General features: G+C 41.7%; 1 protein-coding gene across 2 annotated transcripts; it reads right to left on the reverse strand.

The window, feature by feature from the left end:
* Positions 1-2,250: 2,250 nt before the first annotated feature.
* Positions 2,251-22,466, reverse strand: LOC118398140 (CDC42 small effector protein 1-like). Of its 2 annotated transcripts, none has more exons than XM_035793197.2 (5): positions 22,302-22,466; positions 11,108-11,410; positions 6,516-6,620; positions 4,893-4,964; positions 2,251-4,509 (listed from the first exon to the last, which is right to left on the reverse strand). In XM_035793197.2, exons 2-4 carry the CDS (start codon positions 11,279-11,281, stop codon positions 4,896-4,898), a joined length of 348 nt encoding a protein of 115 aa, XP_035649090.1. In that variant the 5' UTR covers positions 11,282-11,410; positions 22,302-22,466; the 3' UTR covers positions 2,251-4,509; positions 4,893-4,895. The 2 variants fall into 2 exon arrangements, with proteins under 2 accessions (XP_035649090.1, XP_035649089.1); XM_035793196.2 differs by lacking the exon at positions 22,302-22,466 and adding an exon at positions 12,030-12,162.
* Positions 22,467-22,570: the final 104 nt, after the last annotated feature.

Genomic DNA, 22,570 nt, shown 5'->3' on the forward strand with positions numbered 1-22,570 from the left:
TTCCATACAGAACTTAATAAAAGGAGCACAGGGGGAGGGAGAAAGAGGGAGGGAAAGGGGGATTTGGCCCAAAGCGCAGAAGGTGAGACTGCCTGTGCGAATTCACCGGACGCACAGGAAATGGAACCTGACAGTGAAAAGGAAGTGAGGTAGCTGTGGGGAAACTCAAACAGGAACAGAGAACAGTGTATGAAGTAGTGTGAGATTGGGACAAGACTGATGTTTAGAGTTTTGAGTACGAAAAGTGACAGAGAATTGCTGTTTTTGGGGGAAATCAGGCTTGACAGATCCCATCTAGGAAAAACAAGTCCAAAGTTTGATTGATTCAGCCTTTAAAAAGTGTTTTGAATCTAGAGAGAATTTACTGATGTTGCCACTTTCTTTACTTAGCATGCATCAATATCTGTTTAAGCCCTTGATTAGAAAAACATGTAATACTGTTCTCGGTTGTATACAGCGTAGATGGTTAGTTTCAGATAGTATCTCCTTAGCTTGTGTTTTCAATGACCATATAGGGTCATATATCAACACACATTTGCAAATACACACACACTTCTATATGATAAATGTCTCTGCATGATTCAAACGAATGTACATACATTTTGGATCCTTTAATCCCTAGTTTAACGCATTATAATTTTATGATAACTTCATCCATCAATACAGCATGTTCCATTAATTGGGTTCTAAAACAGGACCTGTAGTGCAGTAAGTGCCGCAGTGGCTCAGTAGTCTGATGACTACCATCAGTCATTGTGTAAGATTCATTACAGAAGTCATCATTTGGAGGCCCGATATAAAAACAGCCCCATGTTACTTATTAACCAACAGCTCCAACTTCTCATGCTGAAAAACATTGATAAAGGCACTGTTATCTTGTTCCAGGCCCGATCCTATCTGCCGGCTGCCCCTAGTGTAATCAAGAAGCACAATGGGCCATAGATTTCCTTCATTCAGGCGATGGACTTTTGCTGAGCTCTGCCAAGACCAGGCCCTCTCTGTGTGTGTGTGTGTGTGTGTGTACAGTGGTATACATGCAGCCAAGGCCTGAGGCCGTTGCCTATACACAATGTTTTATATTGGAACAGAGTCCATTGTGAAAGAGGGAGTGTTGTTGGTTTAAATATCCTCTAGAAACACCTTGAAGAGTGACAGGCAAGAGAAGCTGAAAAGCACATGGTGAGGACAGGAGAGAAGTCACTGGGAAAAATAATAATAAACTATTTTAGGGTAGATAGAATTGTCTATTTCTTGGGTGCAAAAGAGATTCCAATGTATTGGGCCCATAGTAAAATGGGTGATGCTGAGCAAAGGAACTCGTAGTGACGAATATCCGGTCTACATTTAGTCTCATATGGTTCAGTTGGAAGTTTAGAATGCTCTCAACATTCAAAAGTCTTTAACGATGATTTTTAAATCTATTTTATGCATCTTTATTGGACAATCTGGAAATAGTAAGTGATACTTTATGGTTCCCAAACAAATTTACTTTCAAGTGAAATATGTTTCTAGTCTGTTGTGATAAATGACAAATAGCTAACTATGGCCAGCCAGAAGTTTGTTTATGCAGTCATCCTTGCCGTGTCAAGTTTACACTAGTCATTGCAAAGACAATAGCTTCAGACTTTTCCCACATGTTGTTTCCACCAAACTACTACACCTACCACATCTTCAGTTTTTCAATAGGCACTTTCCCCCCCTCCCTAGTGAAGTAGGTAATGAATGTCTTATCCTGGGCTCTGCCCCCATGGTTAGACTCTGGGCTGCTCAGACTAAAAGCATTATTATAGGTTGTTGAGATTACTGTGGTATCAGAAACAGCTGCTTGTAATAAAACACAAGATGGAGGATGAAATGTGCACAGGCTGGGTGAAACCTCTCGTAACAGTAAAAGTATCTTCATGCAACTTTGCAGTGAAATTCGCTCAGACTGAAACAGGGGGACTTAAATTTGAGTTTAGTTCCTCACAGCAAATGTAACAGAAGTTGTTATCAACAGTGATTTCTTTAGAGATTTTTGCTGTCAATTTGAGTCTGAAGACTAATTCAAACTTGAAAATGTTTGATTTCCCTAAACTCAGAAAATATTCTACAGTTACAGTTATCCCTAATTATATAATTAAACAAATTGTACAAATTGTATAATTTGTCTGTGCAGGATTCCTTAAGTGACAGACAAACTACTTTTTCATATACACTTGAGGATGTGCACCTTCAAAAGAAAATGTCTCTTTCAAGTAAACAAACACATACATAAAATATTGACTGTATTTTCAGGAGGGGAAAAAGGCCAGAAGCCGAGAAAACACTCAAAGGTTTGCGAAACACTTACTCTCCTCTCACACATCTGTACACCAACGCTCTCATAGGAGGACTGTGTAACACATGACCAATTAAAAACAGAGCAAAGAGGGAGACCCAGGAAAAGACTGCAACATTAGCAGAGAGACTGAAAAGTAGGTACATTGCATCCTGGAATCTCTACTGTCTGAGATTAGAAATCTTAAGCATATGAAACAAAACGTTAACAAAGAACTTAAAAATCTGTCTCCAAAGCTGATAAAAATAAGGGCAGTCGTAAAACATTAAAAACAAATAATTATAATAATTTCTATGCAAATTCACTCATATTGCAAGCATTTGAACTGTAGTAGGCATCTAAATAGAATATGACAACTGTTGGTCCATTTAGCGGTCATGAGTCAAGACAACTTGTGACCTGTTATTTTTCGTATATATAAAAAAACAAATCAGCCATCACTTTCTCTGCAGTATTATAGGCTCTGCCATTTCCTCTAACCTGAATTGTAGATTGTCATTGAAACAGAAAGCCCATAAGGTTACATTTCAGAATAGCTAAAAAGCTAATGAGCATGTCTCAGCTTAGAATGACAGAGGCCAATTCTAAGACTAACACTGTGCAATAGGAGACCCAAAGCCAAGTTGCCATGGTTTTTGATCAATTTGTGGCATTGTTGACATAACCCTGCTGAACTGACAGTCCAACTGGCTGAGAGCTTTTAGATAAAGCCAATTGAGATCGAGATTAGTTACTGCATCTTACGTTCAGCTTGCAAATGCTTAGAAGTGGACTGCTCAACAAGACTACTACCCCCCAAATAAAAAGGAGAATTCGGGATGGGTCAATTCTATAAGCATTCAGTGTAGAATTGTGCACACCACACACATTTTCTTTAAACACCAACAGAGCAAGTCTATGGGAAACTACATTAGGTAATGAAAATATAAATAAAATGTTATGTCACATACCGGATAGGTGCAGAGAAATGTGTTGTTTTTACAGGGTCAGCCATAGTAGTACAGCATCCCTGGAACAAATTTGGGTTAAGCGCCTTGCTCAAGGGCATATCGGTAAGATTCTCTCTTCCCCCCCTTGTCGGCTTGGGTATTCAAACCAGCAACCTTCCGGGTTAGTGCCACAACTCCCTAACGGCTAGGCTACCTGCCAATGCTATCCAGTGTTCAGATTGGCTGGTGTTAAATCATGCATGGTAGTAAAAAAAAAAAAAAAAAAAAAGCACCTAATATATAAAAGGCATAACTTTGGCAATAACACTAAAGGTAGAAGTATGTACACGAGGGGGTGTCTATGAGAAACTTGGCGTGTTTGTAAGAAAGACAGTGACTAATGGTGGAATGTGTGAGATGATGTTAAGAACTGTCCACGTGAAACATGCAAAGTGCCAAAACATTAGCACTGTAGGCCTACAAGTGACCACTCCCACCCCTGGATGTCTACAGTGCTGCTAGGATTGGATCTCAAACTACTACAGACAAGTAGTGGGTGGAGCCAAGGTAGATTCCACATCCTGCTTGTCAATTGAGGAACTTCCCTTCCCTTCCAAAACCAAAAATATCAATTTGGCCACTGCACTTTAGCAATACATATGAAAAATGCATGCTTGTCAGGAAACAGATGGGCTCAGGGCTCAATTTCCACCATGCACTACTTATAAAGGCATTATAATCGTTAAAGGCACAACACTTTTAAAAGGGCAAATGCACCACTTCCGAGTCAAGAATAAAGAAGACCTGTTTGTTTGCGTTATTGCAAGATCAGTATCACACTTGTGAGACGGTCTTGTTAGAGAAATATGAAATGTTCGGACAATCCCTTGCTTGAGACGGAGACAAAAATGGGAAAATCCGTATCCGCCAATAGCTGATACCTCCTATGTTTAATCAAAGCAACCTAAAAGCCCACAAATAATCCCATCCAGTCCCCAGTGCTGAGTGAGAATCCAGGGTACTTTCCCCTCTTCATGGCAGGAGTCATGTCCCATTTTAAACTGGTGATGGAGGCTGAAAGGGATTCTGGGAAATAAAGTCATTGTTTTAAATCTTTGTTTTTTTATTCTGCCATTTGCGGTGGTCATTGTGGGCCTAAGTGCAATATGCAGAGTTGGTCCATGCAGGTTGGCTTGAGGCTGGGTCCGAGGAAGGGGGAAATGAGGAACTCACATCGAGTCTCTGGATTGGTCCATATGTCTGAAACCGCAACAAAACCTCATGTCATTGGACAACAGCAGTTTCTGAATAAAAAGTCTAACCTTGTTGAATAATATCAGATCCCCCCCCAAAAATAATGATCTTAAATCCACAGAGTATGTAGTTAAGTGTTTAAAACACGTTTTCCTAGGACTGAGGATAAGTTCATTGTCAACTTTTGGGGAAGTACAAAAGATAGTGAAAGCCATCACTTCACATTGCTTGACAAACATCCACCCCATCTAAAATAAACAAACAACACTTTCAGCTGGACTTGCCAAATTTTCCCCAGAATTTCATCATATTTATTTAACCCCCAAGTATTATCCAGAGTGAGTGTGTGTGCACAAGTGTGTGTACTGGAGTATATAGAAGGTACTTACTGGCTATAAGAGGCTGCTTCTGCCATTGGTACTGGGTCCTTTGGACCTCATCTGTTCCTGGACTGACCCTGACTGCAGAAGAGACAAAAAGTCAGTCACACAGACATCACTCCCTGGTAGACTTCTGTAAAATACAGGGGAGTATCAGCCAGCAAGAATCGGGGATATTGACAATCTGACCTGCTTTCTGGTATTATATGACATGTAGTCAGTCGTGTCACAAAAGTGCTATTAAAGAGTTGGTTGACAGCACCTTCATGATACTGTGGCAACACTGTGGTTGCTAAGTAAGTGCCCTTTGTTCACTCACAACGATATGTTGATATTTCATATCCCGAATGGGAACACACTGTAGCCCCACAATCCCAAGCAGAAGTAAATAGTTGATGGATAAACTAGGTGTGCGCATGTGTAAATACAAACTAACTTTGCAACATTCGAACTTAAAACAAACCTGTAGTGGGAACACTGACGGCACAGAAGGTGAGGCAGTGTCGAGATTACACAGAGATGTTTCATAATGGCGTTATGTAATCATGCTGCACAAGAAGATATAGGCAGCAGGGGGAAAAAAAAAAGGTATGCCCAAACGCACTTTAGCCCAGCTTAAACAAAAGGCAGCTGTGTTTGTCTACCACACCTGTTTGCACTGTTCCAGTGCATTGACTCCAATTAAAATGGGCCTTCTATCACTATCAGGGTTTTGTCATTGTTTGCAATGAAGCCGCTGGCTTAGTACAAAACATATACACGACTCTCATTCGGCATTAAAAGCTCATGAATGCGTTTAAAGGTCGTCAATGCTAAGCAAACAAGACTTGGTCACTGGTGAGTTGACTTGATTTTCAGCTAGATGTCAGAGTTCCATTTCATCCAGGCACAGGAAGTTGCTCTTGTTTTGAGTTCCTGTGCTAGATGATTGGGGGGGGGGGGGGATCATTTACCAGTGTTGCAGGACACAGAGTGGGCCTTTCATTTAGCAGCCAAGGCCTTCCAGCTGTGTCCCCTGTCACTGTCCCTTCTCTGTGTGCCCTCTGGAATCCCTCCCAGGGAGGGAGGAGGGACTGAGCAATAGAACCTAGGGAACGTCACGGCATGAAGTGGTAGGAACACTTCCGCCTCTTGCACAGGCTGAGCCTTGTTCAAAAGTGGGCAGGTGGTTGGCTGGCAATGGGCCAGTTAACTGAATGTCTATTAGCCAACGAATGGGGGTGGGACTAGTGCAGCAGTTAATGTATCAAAGCTTCATTAGTGTTTTTGTATTAATTGTTGTCCAAAGAAAACCTCTGGACAATACCAGTTACCTGGATTGTAACATGCTGCAATTATGTTTTACGCAATATCCTCCATTTCACTCGATGATACAATTTTGCTGCAGACAAGACTTGATCCAAGTGTTGAAATAACAGTTCAGGTATGGTGCAAATTAAACTAATTTGACATGTAATCTGTGTGTAAAGCAAAGAACAAATAACAGAAGTATTCACTATGGGCAGCCCAACGGCAATTGTTAAGAGATTGATCGGTCAAGATCACTGACTGACGCATCATTCTTCTAAAACAATGATTACGAAATGTGTAAAAGGACGATTTTCATTAAAGTAGCCAAAACCTTATACATACCGGCGGCAAACCTTCTGCCATCTCCCCAGAGCCAATGTGTGTGAGGTGCATAAAGTTTGTGGGCTCTCCGATCATGCTGCGGTCAATCTTCCTCCTCCTCTTCTTCTGAAACAAATGCAGGAGGTCAGTGACCAGTGACCTATAGTAATTAAAAATATGGCTAGACAACTACATAGGACAGTGGCTGTGCAACCAAAATGCAATTTTCCATTCAGAAGATGCTCTGAAATTATAACATAAAACATGCAATTAACTGAACAATGATCTACCATTTTTCTGTCTCCAAATAAGCAGCTTGTACTATTAGAGATACAGGAGAGGAACGCTTATTTGGTTATATATGTATACCATGAGGTGGTTTTTGATCATGGGATGAAATACTATAGAACAAACAGAAGTTTATGCTGGATAGTAAACCATGTCGAAAAAGCCTCTGAGAAAAAACGTCCAGAAGTAATCTAGCGGGAAAATTAAAGTCATTTACACAAACAAAACAATTAAACAAAAAGTGGCTTATGTATAACAAGAATAATAAATTAATCTTCTTGCGATGCGTAAGCCATAAAAAAAATTAAAGGCTTTTTAATTTGTCACTATATTAATTAGTTTACGCAGACTGGCAGATGCCATATCCATTGACCATCAACCTTTGGCTATTTTAAGTGCTACATAAGCAACTTTGACCGATGTTTACATCAAAAGAAACAAAAAACATGCTGCTGACCAAAGGTTAAACCCCAGTCATACCGTATTCTATGAGCTAGCGATGCAACTAAAACAAGGTAGACCACTGTGTGGGTGGCATGTGGGGGACTTTTCTTCTTGACGTCATCTTGAATTCTGAGGATCTGTTGGCGCATGCATACATACCCAATGAATCAGGCATTTCACCCACCCATTCTTGTTGCTACATCGTCATTGCAGAGGAAAATCAGGTGTCATTCCCACAGACTCATAAAGACAGCCTTATGACCATCTTAGCAAGCATATTTTGCTACCAAATTGAGTCAGTGAACACCCAGCAATGCCAGGAATTGAAATCAATGAACATATGTAATCAAATCTAGGCAGCATAAGGTAAATCTATACTCTTTTGACATTCTTTGTTCAATCAAGTAGGAACATCTGTGTATATCGACTTCGAAGTATCAATACGGCAACATTACAAGGCATACCCAAATACCCAGCTGGTTGGCATCCACTGAAGTTGCAGCCATGCAGGCCATGAGTCACACCAAACCTCAGAAATAAGCCCTGGACTATAATGTTGCTTAATTGGGAGGAATGCCATCCCGTGGCTGATGGATGTCTAGCTAAATTGTTCAGCTGTGTGTGCTGCAAAAGAGAAAGTCGCTTAGCAACTTATTTTAGGGGATGCCTTCAGCATATGTTGTGTATAGCAACCACTTGGTGTCAGTAACCCTTTGGCATAGGCTATGCTTAGAAAAGTGGGTAGCAATTACATGACTTACATTTAGGAAGTTAGGCATACCCCAACTACCAACATCTCATGAGAACATCAGTAAAAAGGGTCTCAATAGTCTTCTTCCAAAATTGACACGCCCCTACCCTTTCGAGACAGTTACATGTAAATCCTTGCCTGTGTTTATTGAAAGCGATGTCTCTGTATTGTCCTCCCCCCACAATAGAACAAACACAGGCCCTAAAAATAAAAGAGGAAGGAGAGAGGGAAAATGCCCTCCCATGGGACAGAGGCCCAGACCGCATCCTCTCTCCTGAGCCGCCGGGTTTCATTGTTGGTGAGTGGGAACGGACGGACACAACCCGCCATTACGCAACACTCCCTGCAAAAACCTGGGCCAGGAAAGAGTGAGGGTCAGGAAGGGTACCGCCCTGAGGTCAAGGGTCAGTGGTCGCTTCTGGAGAGCAAAAGGGAAGTTCTTACACTTTCCAGTGAAACACTGATATTTTATGTCATCAATAGGACCTCTATTCACCCCTATAATGCGCACTAGAATTCCATAAAATATTTTGCTTTGAAACATCAAGCTACTATAGGTCCAGGCATTATACTTCTCTGGACAGATCAATACAATTGTTAGGGTCTCCACATCAGACAAGAATGTAAGATAGTAAGGACATGCTTATCTATACAGTGCGTCCCCATATGATGCCTACATTACTGATGGACACATAACTACGCATGGTCAATAGTGCATTCGGAAAGTATTCAGACCCCTTGACTTTTTCCACATTTTGTTACGTTACAGCCTTATTCAAAAATTGATTAAATAAAATAAATAAATATCAACCTATGCACAATTCCCCATAATGACGAAGCGAAAACAAGTTTTCGAAATGTTGGCAAAAACAAAAAAAACAGAAATACCTTATTTACATAGGAATTCAAACCCTTTGCTATGAGACTCAAAATTGAGCTCAGGTGCAACCTGTTTCCATTTATCATCCTTAAGATGTTTCTACAACGTGATTGGAGTCCACCTGTTCAATTCAACTCATTGGACATGATTTGGAAAGGCACACACCTGTCTATATTAAGGTCCCACAGTTGACAGTGCATGTCAGAGCAAAAACCAAGCCATGAAATCAAAGGAATTGTCTGTAGAGCTCCGAGACATTGTGTCGAGGAACAGATCTGGGAAAGGGTGCCAAAACATGTCTGCAGCATTGAAGGTCCTCAAGAATATAGCAGCCTCCATTATTCTTAAATTGAATAAGTTTGGACCCACCTAGACTCAGAGCTGGTCACCTGGCCAAACTGAGCAATCGGGGGCTGAAGGGCCTTGATCAGGGAGGTGACCATGAACCCGATGGTCACTCTAACAGAGCTCCAGTGTTCCTCTGGAGAACCTTCTAGAAGGACAACCATCTCTGCAGCACTCCACCAATCAGGTCTTTATGGTAGAGTGGCCAGACAGAAGCCACTCCTCAGTAAAAGGCACAAGACAGCCCGCATGGAGTTTGCAAAATGCACCTAAAGGACTCAGAACCATGAGAAACAAGATTCCCTGGTCTGATGAAACCAAGATTGAACTTTTTGGCCTGAATGCAGAGCGTCACGTCTAGAGGAAACCTGGCACCATCTCTACGGTGAAGCATGGTGGTGGCGGCAGAATCATGATGTGGGGATGTTATTCAGCAGAGGGACTGGGAAACTAGTCAAGATCAAGGGAAAGAGGGTTCCTTGATGAAGAACGCTCTGGACCTCAGACTGGGGCAAAGGTTCACCTTCCAACAGGACAACAACCCGAAACATACAGCCAAGACAACGCAGGAGTGGCTTTGGGACAAGTCTCTTGTCCTTGAGTGGCCCAGCCAGCGTCCGGACTTTAACATCTCCGGAGAGACCTGAAAGAGCTTGAGAGAAACTCCCCAAACACAGGTGAAAGGGAGAGAAACTCCCCAAACACAGGTGAAAGGGAGAGAAACTCCCCAAATACAGGTGAAAGGGAGAGAAACTCCCCAAATACAGGTGAAAGGGAGAGAAACTCCCCAAATACAGGTGAAAGGGAGAGAAACTCCCCAAATACAGGTGAAAGGGAGAGAAACTCCCCAAATACAGGTGAAAGGGAGAGAAACTCCCCAAATACAGGTGAAAGGGAGAGAAACTCCCCAAATACAGGTGAAAGGGAGAGAAACTCCCCAAATACAGGTGAAAGGGAGAGAAACTCCCCAAATACAGGTGAAAGGGAGAGAAACTCCCCAAATACAGGTGTTTGAGAAAAGTTGAGGCTGTAGTTGCTGCCAAAGTTGCTCCAACAAAGTACTTTTAATTTAAAAAAATAAATATATACACACATGCTTTTTCATTTATTGAGTATTATGTGTAGATTGGGGGGGACTATTTATTTCATTTTAGAATAAGGCTGTAACGTAAGAAAATGAAAAAGTCAAGGGGTCTGAATACTTTCCAACTGCACTGTATAGCACAGGCAACGTCTCTTTGTTGAACATGTGCTATGGGTCAGATGGTCAGTGAATTTTAATGGCTGTAATTCACCCTAAGTATAGTGTGTGTGCAATAAATCAAAGATGGCACTCCTTCAAGATATCGCTCATGATGTGGATGCCACTGAACTGCAAGCTATAAAACGTCACCCGTTTAAAGACATCAGCCGGTAAGTGATTGCAGATGGAGCCTGAAAAACACATCAGCCTTTGCCAACAGATTTATTGGACTTTGATGCATTTAAAAAAGGATCCCCCATAACATCTTGGCGTAAAATCGAATGGGTAAAGAGGTCTTTCGGGCAGTGGTTCACTTTAGGCTGTTCTAAGCATGCATTTAAGACTCCAAAAATATTTGTTTTCAAGTTCTAGTGTGGTCAGAGTAAGCTTGCTTGGCTGCCTGGGATGCCCAAACCTTGCCTTTGGGTACTATACTTGCAAGACTTGCCAGGGACCTCCACGACCTCAAACATATTGTGGCATGAGAGGGTTGAATAGAAGTGGTCAGGGTCTAATATAGAGCATGCTTGTGGAGTATAGTCCATAGTCTATTACTAGTCTCTATACAACTATTAGATGAGGAATTTTGTGAAACCTGACATAGAGAACATTTTATACAAGACTCTACATGAGTAAATAAGAGGCAGCTGGCCCAGACTCACCGGTGGGGGTTTGGCCACCACGCAGCAGCCCATCTTGTGCCAGAACTCGCTCATTCCCGGGCTCCGCCGGTTCAGCGCCCTGCTCTCTGTCGCCGCCTTGCAGGCTGGTGAAGACAGGTAGCCCCTGTGACCCTCAATCTTGGGATAGTCCTGGTGCATCCAGATCCCTTGCATCAGATAGCCAAAGTGGGTCAATCCCCAAACCCAGCACCTGCAAAATATCAGGTCCTGATTCTCTCAAGCCTCCCGGTGTCTTAATCCTTCTTCTGGTATCCAGTCAGATTACAGTCCTTAGGGTTTAATCTGTTGAGACAGGAGTTTATTAAAATAATAGCCAATGTAATGTGAACATGGTCCTACTAGTTCATTTTATTTTGATGCAACATATCACTGAACCTACTAAGGCAGCGCCGTACCGGCATACTTTTGACTTGATTCTGCCCAAACCAGCGTCTTGAACAGTGTTTTGCTTTTGCACCATTTTAAAATAATGCAATTCTTTGGGAGTAAGTCTTCTTCCTACTTGGGCCCCACCCCCCCACCCTCTGGTCCAGGTTCCAACCGAAGGGAACACAATCAGGCATAACATGTCTAACATATTGCTTCACAAACAAGTGACAAGCACATTAGACATGGGAAAGACATTCCAAGGGTGGAAAACATCTAAGCATCCTCCATTCGCCTCAAGGTTGTTCCTGTCTCGTCCCATGGAAAAGCCAAAACAACACCCCGGAGGTCCATCCCTGAAGCCATTTATATTCCCTCTGCAGTGTGAAAGAAAGTTCTGCCAAGACCATTACACTTCATAAAGTTGGTTTATACTACTTAGTGTCGTCGTTTATTGCTATGTTTAAGATTGTCACTGATGATCCGTTAAGCCAAATTAGAGCTGCAGCTTTTTTTTGAGAGTAGTTGTTGTTACCGCTTGCTCTGACGATTCGGCTTCTTTCTACAGGTTGTTTTTCACCACTGGGTTTGGACTTCAGTTTCCTTTGGGCCCGCTGCCGATCATTTGATTACCCTTTTCATAATGACATGGCTCTCGTCCAGCTCTGTTTTATCATGCCCAGAGGCTGTGTGAGACAGGGAGGAAACTGTTAAGGAATGTGTGTGGTGGAGTCTCTCTCGACACACACACACACACACACACACACACACACGATACAAAAATACTGTAGAAATAACCTCCTTCAAACATTAAAATTAGCACATTGTTCTGGAAAACATTTGGGCGGGGCAAAGTAAGATTAAAACTACACCGCGTGGGTTGCTTGATAGCACATTGCTGGCATATGGGCACCACCGTGGTTTTAACAGGTAAGCTACTCGCCTGACACTACTTCGAGTCAACTGGCCGCTCACGGTATAGTTCCCTTACTAAAAAGCCTATTTGGTTAACAGTCATCAGGGCAGTCAGAAAGTTAGTAACCTGATGTACAGTAAAAGCATCGGGTTGTAGAAGATGGGCGTCAGTGGACGTGGAGAAGTTCTCAACCCCCATGGATGAGGTGGAAGTCTGCACACACACGTATGATGATATAAGGGGCGTGGATGGACGGCAAGGCAGGCACTGCCAAAAACACTGGCCCATCATTATAATCACCAAGGCCCTCCAGGCTGGCACAAGTCAAACAGGACACAGGCATCTGTAGAGTAGACCCTAGTTGAGCCATCCTTGCTCTGTGGGGTTCAGACAGGCAAAGTCTGGGTCGAACTTCTCTCTACATTGACCTCTTATCGTATTCCCCCGAAGCAGGTGCACTTAATAATTATAGTGAGGACACACACAGCATTGTGAGAACACCGTACCCGGAAGGAGGGCTAGAACTGTGAACTGTCTGCAGGACAGAACTGGGGCTCAGAATATCTCCTGTGGCACACTATTTAAAAGGAGAGGAACCTCATGACCAAGCTTCCCATGATTCACAGGACGACAAGAACAGAGGAAGAGGGTGGGGGGGCAAACTCAGTGCAGTTGAAATACTTGTCCCGTGAGGTAAGGATTAACAGAAACTCCCGCTTTGGGCTCATCTGGTCTCTGACGGTATGCTCATCATCTTGTATAAATAAACCGGCTCTCCAGAGATCTGGAGCCATCTCGTTCTAATTTGAGGTTTCCCCCGAAGAGCAGCCTAACCTCTTCAGAAGAGTGCCAGTCCAGTTCTGTTGAATTACAGTACTGTACTACTGGAGTCTCATCTGTTAAAGTGCTGGTTAGACCTTGATAAGATGGTGCCAATTGTAGATGATTAAATAAATGGCTGCGGACTTGGACAACTACCACTGGCAACCATGTGGGAACTGGGAAGAATCCTTCTGGGTCCCCAGAAGAGATCATTTCCCCCAACCCAACTTCTTGTCATCTTAGCATTAAAAATGGCCAAGGTGGTTTTTCAGACCATACAAAATGTACAAATGGTTGACAGTTTAAAATAGTTCATAACTCTGCCAGGATCCCTTGAGACAATGCCCCTTTGGTGGCAAAACCATCCATCAGCCAACCTTCTACGAACGCATGTGTCTTTGTATTGACAGAGTGAGAACTCACAAAGTACAGTGAAAACTGAGGTTGTCTGAGGGTGTATTTCAAAGTCAACTCTGTCCAAAACACACGATGGAATCCTCCTGCCCTCACTCACTGGACTCCGTGTCAGTCCACATTAACATGATCCTTAGTGCAGCCAAGGCGTCCCTGTTATCTGTGCTGAACAGGCAGAAAAGCCAAAACAAGAAGGATGACAAAAGAAGCACTGTGAGACTAACCTTATTAAATGACACTAAGCGTGACATGACAAACACCACAATATAGCTACAGTAGCATGTGATGCATCATGAATCCCATTTTCAGAAGTTCTCACCTAACCCAGTTTCTCTCGTGAAAGGGGAAATTGATTAAATTATTGCCTTCAAGAAAATACATTTTCAGAAAAGTCAACAACTTGACCTTTCTAAGGCAGAAAAACTGCTATTCTCAGTATGGGTTCTCATGTCATTTCCTCATGGGTAGGCTGACAGTGATGCTACTTCCTGCTAACAACACTGACGTGGCTAAAAGATTCCTCAGACCTGCCCACATACTCCCCATGTAAGATATATGTGGCTAAACACATTTCATTACAGCCCCTTCTTCCAAATAGTCAGAATGAACAGCAGATTTATATAAAAACACCAATGGCTACCACCAGTCTATATTCAAAAGAGATCCTGCTATAACTTGCTGGGATTTAGTTAATTGAGAAACAATACAACAGACAAGCGATACTGATGAAAAAAAGATGTTGAACCCTGACTAAAGACCAGCTCACAACACACACCAAGGCTAGTAGAGAGTAACCTAACAATGCGATAACCAATTAATCGATCCAGCTCTAATAGCGCTACATGTGAGCTGGCAAAGGTACTGTAGGGTTTCATACACTGGTCGTGACCCTCAAACCTCAACTCGTTCGAACGATATCTAAAGCCTTGTTCAAACTGCAAGCCTTAATGCTCAAATCAGTTTTGGAATAACTGACTGTCCAAACAGTTAAATAAAAACAGCAAGTGTGTGTTCAAACAGCAGTAATTTGCTGACATGGCTATGCTTGTTGTCATATACTGAACAAAAATATTTTAAAAAGCAACAATTTCTACGGTTTTACTGAGTTACAGTTCATATGAGGAAATCAGTCAATTGAAATAGATTCATTAGGCCCTAATCTATGAACGTCACATGACTGGGCAGAGGCACAGCCATGGGTGGGCCTGGGAGAGCATAGGACCACCCACTTCGGACGCAGGCCCAGCCAATCAGAATGAGTTTCTCCCCCACAAAAAGGGCTTTATTACAGACTGAAATTTAGGAGTATTTCTTCAGCTGTCCAGGTGGCTCTTCTCAGACGATCCCGCAGGTGAAGAAGCCGGATGTGCCAGCAGCATACCACCCTGCATACCACTGCTGGCTTGCTTCTGAAGCTAAGCAGGGTTGGTCCAGGTCAGTTCCTGGATGGGGAGACCAGATGCTGCTGGAAGTGGTGTTGGAGGGCCAGTAGGAGGCACTCTTTCCTCTGGTCTAAAATAAATATCCCAATGCCCCAGGGCAGTGATTGGGGACACTGCCCTGTGTAGGGTGCCGTCTTTCGGATGGGACGTTAAACGGGTGTCCTGAGGTCATTAAAGATCCCATGGCACTTATCGTAAGAGTAGGGGTGTTAACCCCGGTGTCCTGGCTAAATTCCCAATCTGACCCTCAAACCATCATGGTCACCTAATAATCCCCAGTTTACAATTGGCTCATTAATCCCCCTGCTCTCCCCTGTAACTATTTCCCAGGTCGTTGCTGCAAATGAGAATGTTCTCAGTCAACTTACCTGGTAAAATAACGGATAAATTAAAAAAAATGTGGAGGTCCTGGGCTTGCGTGATTACATATGGTCTGCGGTTGAGGGCAGATGGACATACTGCCAAATTCTTGAAAATTACATTGAGGCGGTTTATGATAGAGGTTAACATTAAATTCTCTGGTAATAGCTCTGGTGGACCTTCCTGCAGTCAGCATGCCAATTGCACCTTCCCTCAAGACATCTGTGGCATTGTGTTGTGTGACAAAACTGCACATTTTAGAGTGTTGTTTTAATGTCCCAGCACAAAGTGCACCTGTGTAATGATCATGCCATTTAATCAGTTACTTGACATGCCACACAAGTCAGGTGGATGGATTATCTTAGAAAATTAGAAATGCTCACTAACAGGGATGTAAACAAATTTGTGCACAACTTTTAAGAGAAATAATTGCTGAGATCTTTTCTTTCAGCTCATGAAACATGGGACCAACACTTTCCATGTTGCATTTATATGTGTTCAGTGTAGTAACAACAGGTGTGTGCGCAGTGGTGTAGGCCGATTGGTGGTGGTGCTCGTGCTTCCTATCATTCAGAAGTTATGTAGCAAGCTCAGGTGACACCAATGCCGGTCATGGACGTTTACCAATTGCTTTGAATGTTCAAAATCATTGTGTAAGAACAACTTTAAAGCCTCAAAAAGGATAAGATCTAACTTTCAAAACTAGTCCTTTTGGCTAACCACAGCAGACAACTAGCTAGCTGTTTAGCTATGTAGTAAATGCGCCAATTTGTTTGTAAACAATTAACAAGCTACCATCTCACATTCTTGTCAAAAAATGCTCAGTATTACGCCCTTGTTAGCAGGTTCTCTGTTTTAAAGTGACAATCTGCAGTTGAAACAAAGCGTAATACCTGCCACTTGATCAGTAAAAAGCTGAGGGATGGGGCTGGAGTAAGGTAAACAATCAGATTTCATAGACTGAGCATCATGTTATCCACAGGTAAAAATCTGTCGTTCTGCCCATGAGCAAGGCAGGTAAACCCACTGTTGCAAAGAAAAAGCCATATCTCGGACTGGCCAATAAAAAGAAAAGATGAAGATGGGCAAAATAACAGACACTGGACAGAGGAACGATAAGGCCAGCATCCCGGAGTCACCTCTTCACCATTGATGTTGAGACTGGTGGTTTGCGGGTACTATTTAACAAAGCTGCCAGTTGAGGACTCAAGAGGCATCTGTTTCTCAAACTAGATAGTCATTTACTTGTCCTCTTGCTCAGTTGTGCACCGGGGCCTACAACTCTTTCTATTCTGGTTAGAGACAGTTTGCGCTGCTCTGTGAAGGGAGTAGTACACAGCGGTGTACAAGGTCTTCAGTTTATCGCATGGAATAGCCTTCATTTCTCAGAACAAGAATAGACTGACGGGTTTCAGAAGAAAGTTTTGTTTCTTGCCATTTTGAGCCTGTAATTGAACCCCCAAATGCTGATGCTCCAGATACTCAACTAGTCTAAAGAAGGCCAGTTTTATTGCTTCTTTAATCATCACAGCAGTTGTGCTAACAATTGCAAAAGGGTTTTCTAATGATCAATTAGCCTTTTAAAATGATAAACTTGGATTAGCTAACCCAACGTGTGCCGTTGGAACACAGGAGTGACAGTTGCTGATAATGGGCCTCTGTACGACTATGTGGATATTCCATGACAAATCTGCCATTTTTAGCTACAATAATCATTTACAACATTAACAATGTCTACACTGTATTTGATCAATTTGATGTTGCTTAGGATTCAAACCTTCTCAAACAGCCTACTTCATACTCTTAGAGGTGCTCCCACAATAATGTGATTTGTACTGCATACAAGATAAAGAACTGGATTCTTCCTCTACTTTATTATATGAAAGCAAGCTTTGCTTCTATACTTACAAAACCATCTGGCTTGATTGAGTGAGCTGTTTTGTCTTGTAGTAATGTATGTGGTACGTGCCTGTTATTTTACATTTGAAGAAATGGTAATTTATTTAAGCAATACATGTCACTAAGAAAAATATTTCATAAACAATCCCATAAATTTACAGTCAAAAGGTGTGCAACATAACAAGTGGTTTTGTGTTGGACCGTCACTCAGTTCTATTCGCCTCTATTTGCATTCCTGATGTCTGTAACCATTAGCTAATCTGTGTAATATTGATTTAGGCTCAAAACCACTTGTTTTGCAAACATGGTCCTGTTTTACCAATTGCTGTGCTGATCAAGGGACAGTTCAATGTCAAATAAATATGCATCTTAAAGTTGTTTGTATTTGTACTTATTTTTGTAGTAAAGATGGTGACACTACAATAAAACACATTTAGAACTACAATATGTACTTTTAGATATATGCCTACTGCCTAATGATAGATATACATTATTTTAATATCAGGACACTAAAGTAAATTATCCTGCTGAAGAGTATTAATTTGGCTGTTTGAGGAGGTTTGAATCCTGAGAAACCTGCCTACAAATTGTTTGAAGTATAATAGACCAACATAGTTATTGTAGTAGGTTGTGGAAAATATTAGAGATCAAGAAAAAGAAGGAGCAAGCGCTGTGTGTATTATTGTGTGAAAAAAAAAAACAGCCGAATTTGAGAAATTGTTTATCCGACATTATTTGAACACTCAAACAGGCAACACAAGCTGGATCTGTCTTATTTCTGGATAGACAGATAGCCAGGCACATTTAACAGTTAGGCTATTGATTATAGACCTAATTAAGTTGGAGTTCCCTCTCGCTCGCTTTTCTTAAACAATTAAGGCAACGGCGGTTCTCGTCTCCTGACTCGATTGCTGCCTCCACCCGCATTGTTCTCAACATCAATATGCTAAGTAACTTCGCTATTATGCACATTGCAACATGGTCTAGGAAAAGGCGCCAATTAAACACCGCACTGATGTTTCATAACTGCGGACAGCGTCCGCTATCCAATTTGTTATTAATTTATATTTTTATTAGTGTTGCACCATTGTGTGTAATATAACCATATACAATTTCAGTAGCACGACTTAAGAGTGACGGACTGTGCCATCCCCACCGCAGGGTAGCCTAGTGGTTAGAGTGTTGGACTAGTAACCGAAAGGAACCCCAAGCTGGGGAATACCAAAGCTGACAAGGTACAAATCTGTCGTTCTGCCCCTGAACAGGCAGTTAACCCACTGTTCCTAGGCCGTCATTGAAAATAAGAATTTGTTCTTAACTGACTTGCCTAGTTAAATAAAGGTAAACAATCGATTAGTACACTCAAACAGGCGCAAATCAGACCGATGTCTTGCACACCATGAAATGTAGATACTTTTTTTTTTAAATTAAAAGTTGCTACTGCTCAACTGGCTTAGATATGATGATATGGAGATTTGAATTTAATATTGCGCTTCAAATTGATTATAATACAGAAAAATGCAAAAAAAATGTTCTCTTCACCCCCACAACCTGTCGCTAACATGACAGTGTACATTAAGGTGTCCTAAAGAAAGGAGCAACTTCAAACATTCCTATCTGCAACAAGGACAAAGTCAAATGTACAGGAAAGAAATGCAGTTAATGTCACAGTGGGATCCTCGACCTCCATGACTCAATGCAGCTAGTTTGACATTTCCTGCCATCTTTGTTGGAATTATCAACCCAGTGTGCGACAGGTCATAGGTTACACCACAGAGTTCCACACTAGCAGGGCTAAAGTACACTCCTCATATGCCAGGCTCAGCTGTGCATGTTGGCTGTTCGGATCACCTCAGACATGAACTGAAAACCCTAACAAACTAAAGATGGCTCATGGCTTTGCATAAAGTTTATATACTCTTTATACTTTACTGCTACCATATACTTAAAGTTTCCTATTATACCAAAGAGTAGAAACAACAGTAGAGACAACTTCAAATCCAGTGGTTGGAATTTGAGGTGACGTAAAAGTAAACAAAACTGGATTCTGCACAGATTGATTAAGACATTTTTACAATCATCCACCGTGTAGCAATCCTCGCTATATGAGAAACATTACAATTCCCACCAAGTGGACTATCCCTATTGGTGCGATGCACTGGGTGTTTGTCTTTCAGGCCAGCTACCGTTGTTCACTTTCCTGCCGTTCGCTACAATATTATCAAGCTGAAGAACTCAACATTGAGGTTGGAGCAGAGAGTACTGAAGGGGAGCCAAATCCAGCACTGACCAACGGGCTTTCCCATAATGGAGAAGCAATAGTCTGAAACCATTTCCAGTCTCATCCTAAAACTATGCCCTCCTGAAAATAGACCACAATGGCTTACTTTACCCCATGCATTCAACAGACTTTGAGCCACTGTCGCCAGCCTGACTTCCTTAAGTCTTAGACCTCTAATTTGGGACTGCCCAAAAATGTTTTGTTGAGTCATGCACAGGCTATGCAATTTGTCAAGCACTCTTCTTTTCAAGGAATGAATACTCAGTGTCTAGTTTAAAACATTCAAATGTAAGTGAACAATACACAACAGAACATTGAATGAAAGCTGAGAGAGGGCTTGAATTACTCAAGCCCTTGATCATTACTCCGTTCCATTACACATAAGAGTCATTGGATGAAGGCATCTTCTGTATGGACTGTACTGGTCAAAGGTTTTAGAACACCTACTCCAAAGGTTTTTATTTTTTTTTTAAACTATTTTCTACATTGTAGAGTAATAGTGAAGACATGAACATGATTAAATAACATATGGAGTCATGTAGTAAAGCAAAAAAAGTGTTAAATCAAAATATATTTTATATTTGAGATTCTTCAAATAGCCACCATTTGCCTTGATGACAGCTTTGTGCACTCTTGGCATTCGCTCAACCAGCTTCACCTGGACTGTTTTTCCAATAGTCTTGAAGGAGTTCCAACATATGCTAAGCACTTGTTGGCTGCTTTTCCTTCGCTCCATGGTCCAACTCATTGCATACCATCTTCATTTGTTTGAGGTTGGGGGGGGATTGTGGAGGCCAGGTCATCTGATGCAGCACTCCATCGCTCTCCTTCTCGGTCAAATAGCCCTTACACAGCCTGGGAGTGTGTTTGGGTCATTGTCTTATTGAAAAACAAATGATAGTCCCACTAAGCGCATACCAGATGGGATGGCATAGCGCTGCATAATGCTGTGGCCATGCTGATTTAGTGTGCCTTGAATTCTAAATAAAATCAGACAGTGTCACCAGCAAAGCACCCCCACACTATAACACCTCCTCCCCATACTTTACGGTGGAAAATACATATGCAGAGATCTGTTCACCCAAACCACATCTCACAAAGACACGGAGGTCAGGAACCAAGTCTACAATTTGGACTCCAGACCAAGGGACAACTTTCCACCGGTCTAATGTCCATTGCTCATGTTTCTTCGCCCAAGCAAGTCTCTTCTTATTGGTGTCCTTTAGTAGTGGTTTCTTTGCAGCAATTCGACCATGAAGGCTTGATTCACACAGTCTCCTCTGAACAGTTGATGTTGATATGTGTGTTACTTGATCTCTGTCAAGCATTTATTTGTCCTGCAATTTCTGAGGCTGGTAACTCTAATGAACTTATCCTCTGCAGCAGAGGTATCCCTTGGTCTTCCTTTCCTGTGGCGGTCCTCATGAGAGAGTTTCATCATAGCGCTTGATGGTTTTTGCAACTACATTTGAAGAAACTTACAAAGTTCTTAAAATTTTCCAGATTGACTGACCTTCATGTCTTAAAGTAGTGATGGACTGTCATTTCTCTTTGCTTATTTGAGCTGTTCTTGCTATATGGAATTGGTCTTTTACCAAATAGGGCTATCTTCTGTATACCAACCCTACCTTGTCACAACACAACTGATTGGCTCTGATACATTAAGGAAATAAATTCCACAAATTAACTTATGCCGCCACACCCGTTATTTGAAATACATACCAGCTGACTGACTACCTCATGAAGCTGGTTGAGAGAATGCCAAGAGTGTGCAAAGCTGTCATCAAGGCAAAGGGTGGCTATTTGAAGAATCGCTACATTGTGGAAAATAGTCAAAAGAAAAGAAAAACCCTTGAATGAGAAGAGTAGGTGTTCTAAAACTTTTGACCGGTAGTGTTGACATTTTTTTATTGATACCATCTTTTTGGGTCAGTGTTCCCAAACAGCTAAATCTCCATGTTACAGCGCGTTTTAATTAAAGAATACCACCTATGCTAATTAGCTATCTAGCATGCGCCTAACACCTGTGTGCGTAATGGAAGAAGGCAGCCAGAAACGTGTTGACACTGAATAATACTGTCAGTTGCAACTGTGATAAAGGCAGTTTAAACAGGGTACAGAAAGTGTATATTTTGAATGTGTTAAATTATTTTGAAGTGATATAAAAAGTAAAAGGCTTTATGTTTCTAGAACCGTATCATAATTGAGAATCGATTCATGTTTAGAGATGGAGTATTTGGCTGTTTTTCCAACCAGAGCCAGTCTACCTCTGAAAATAACATTAGGTCCTTTAACCTTAACGAGTAACCGTAGGCTCTTTAAGTGTACATCTTGGGTTAAGGCGACTAAACTCCACGGCGGAGGAAGTTTGATATACTTTACCAACACTTCCTTCCCCATGGAAAACATTTATCCTTCAAATAGCAACGACTTGAGTTTGATAGAATCAGGTATTTTAAAACAATGAATCAATGTTGAACATATCAAAGTGCAGGCAGATCTAGATTCTAGACAACATTAACTAAATTGTCTCTGGGTTTGGCCAACTACAACCCTAATCAGTTAGAGAAACAATGTAACAATGACCACGTACCCACTTTCATTGATATAGTTAGTAGGCTAGCCTACATGAAGAGGAAACTAAATAGCGGCACACGTATGGAGCTATCTTACCTCCGTTCTTAAATGTGCCCAAACAATTTGGATAGCCAGTAGCAAAAGTATCCGTTTGATGCCTTTTCAAACACCAACGTATAGCACCGACCGCACGTATGCTGTTTCTCTCCGTTTTTGAGGTGTGGTTCCAAGTTGTTCAATCAGGAAATTCAGATGTTTTAAAATATTTGTTCAAAGACATATTTTTGCCGGTAACGTCAAACAGCACCCCTTATGGACATAAACGCACTTTGCGTTTTGAAATTAGATTAATTCCTTCGTGTCAT

Source organism: Oncorhynchus keta, chromosome 19 (assembly GCF_023373465.1).
Source record: "Oncorhynchus keta strain PuntledgeMale-10-30-2019 chromosome 19, Oket_V2, whole genome shotgun sequence".
Lineage (NCBI taxonomy): Eukaryota > Metazoa > Chordata > Actinopteri > Salmoniformes > Salmonidae > Oncorhynchus > Oncorhynchus keta.

Bases quoted from the DNA above. Each gene is read 5' to 3' on its own strand.
- LOC118398140 (XM_035793197.2), bottom strand. From the start codon at position 11,281: ATGCAAGGGATCTGGATGCACCAGGACTATCCCAAGATTGAGGGTCAC. The intron at 6,621-11,107 runs GTGAGTCTGGGC...CATTTGTTTCAG, and splicing joins TGGTGGCCAAACCCCCACCG to AAGAAGAGGAGGAGGAAGAT. The intron at 4,965-6,515 runs GTATGTATAAGG...TCTCTTCTGCAG, and splicing joins TGGCAGAAGGTTTGCCGCCG to TCAGGGTCAGTCCAGGAACA.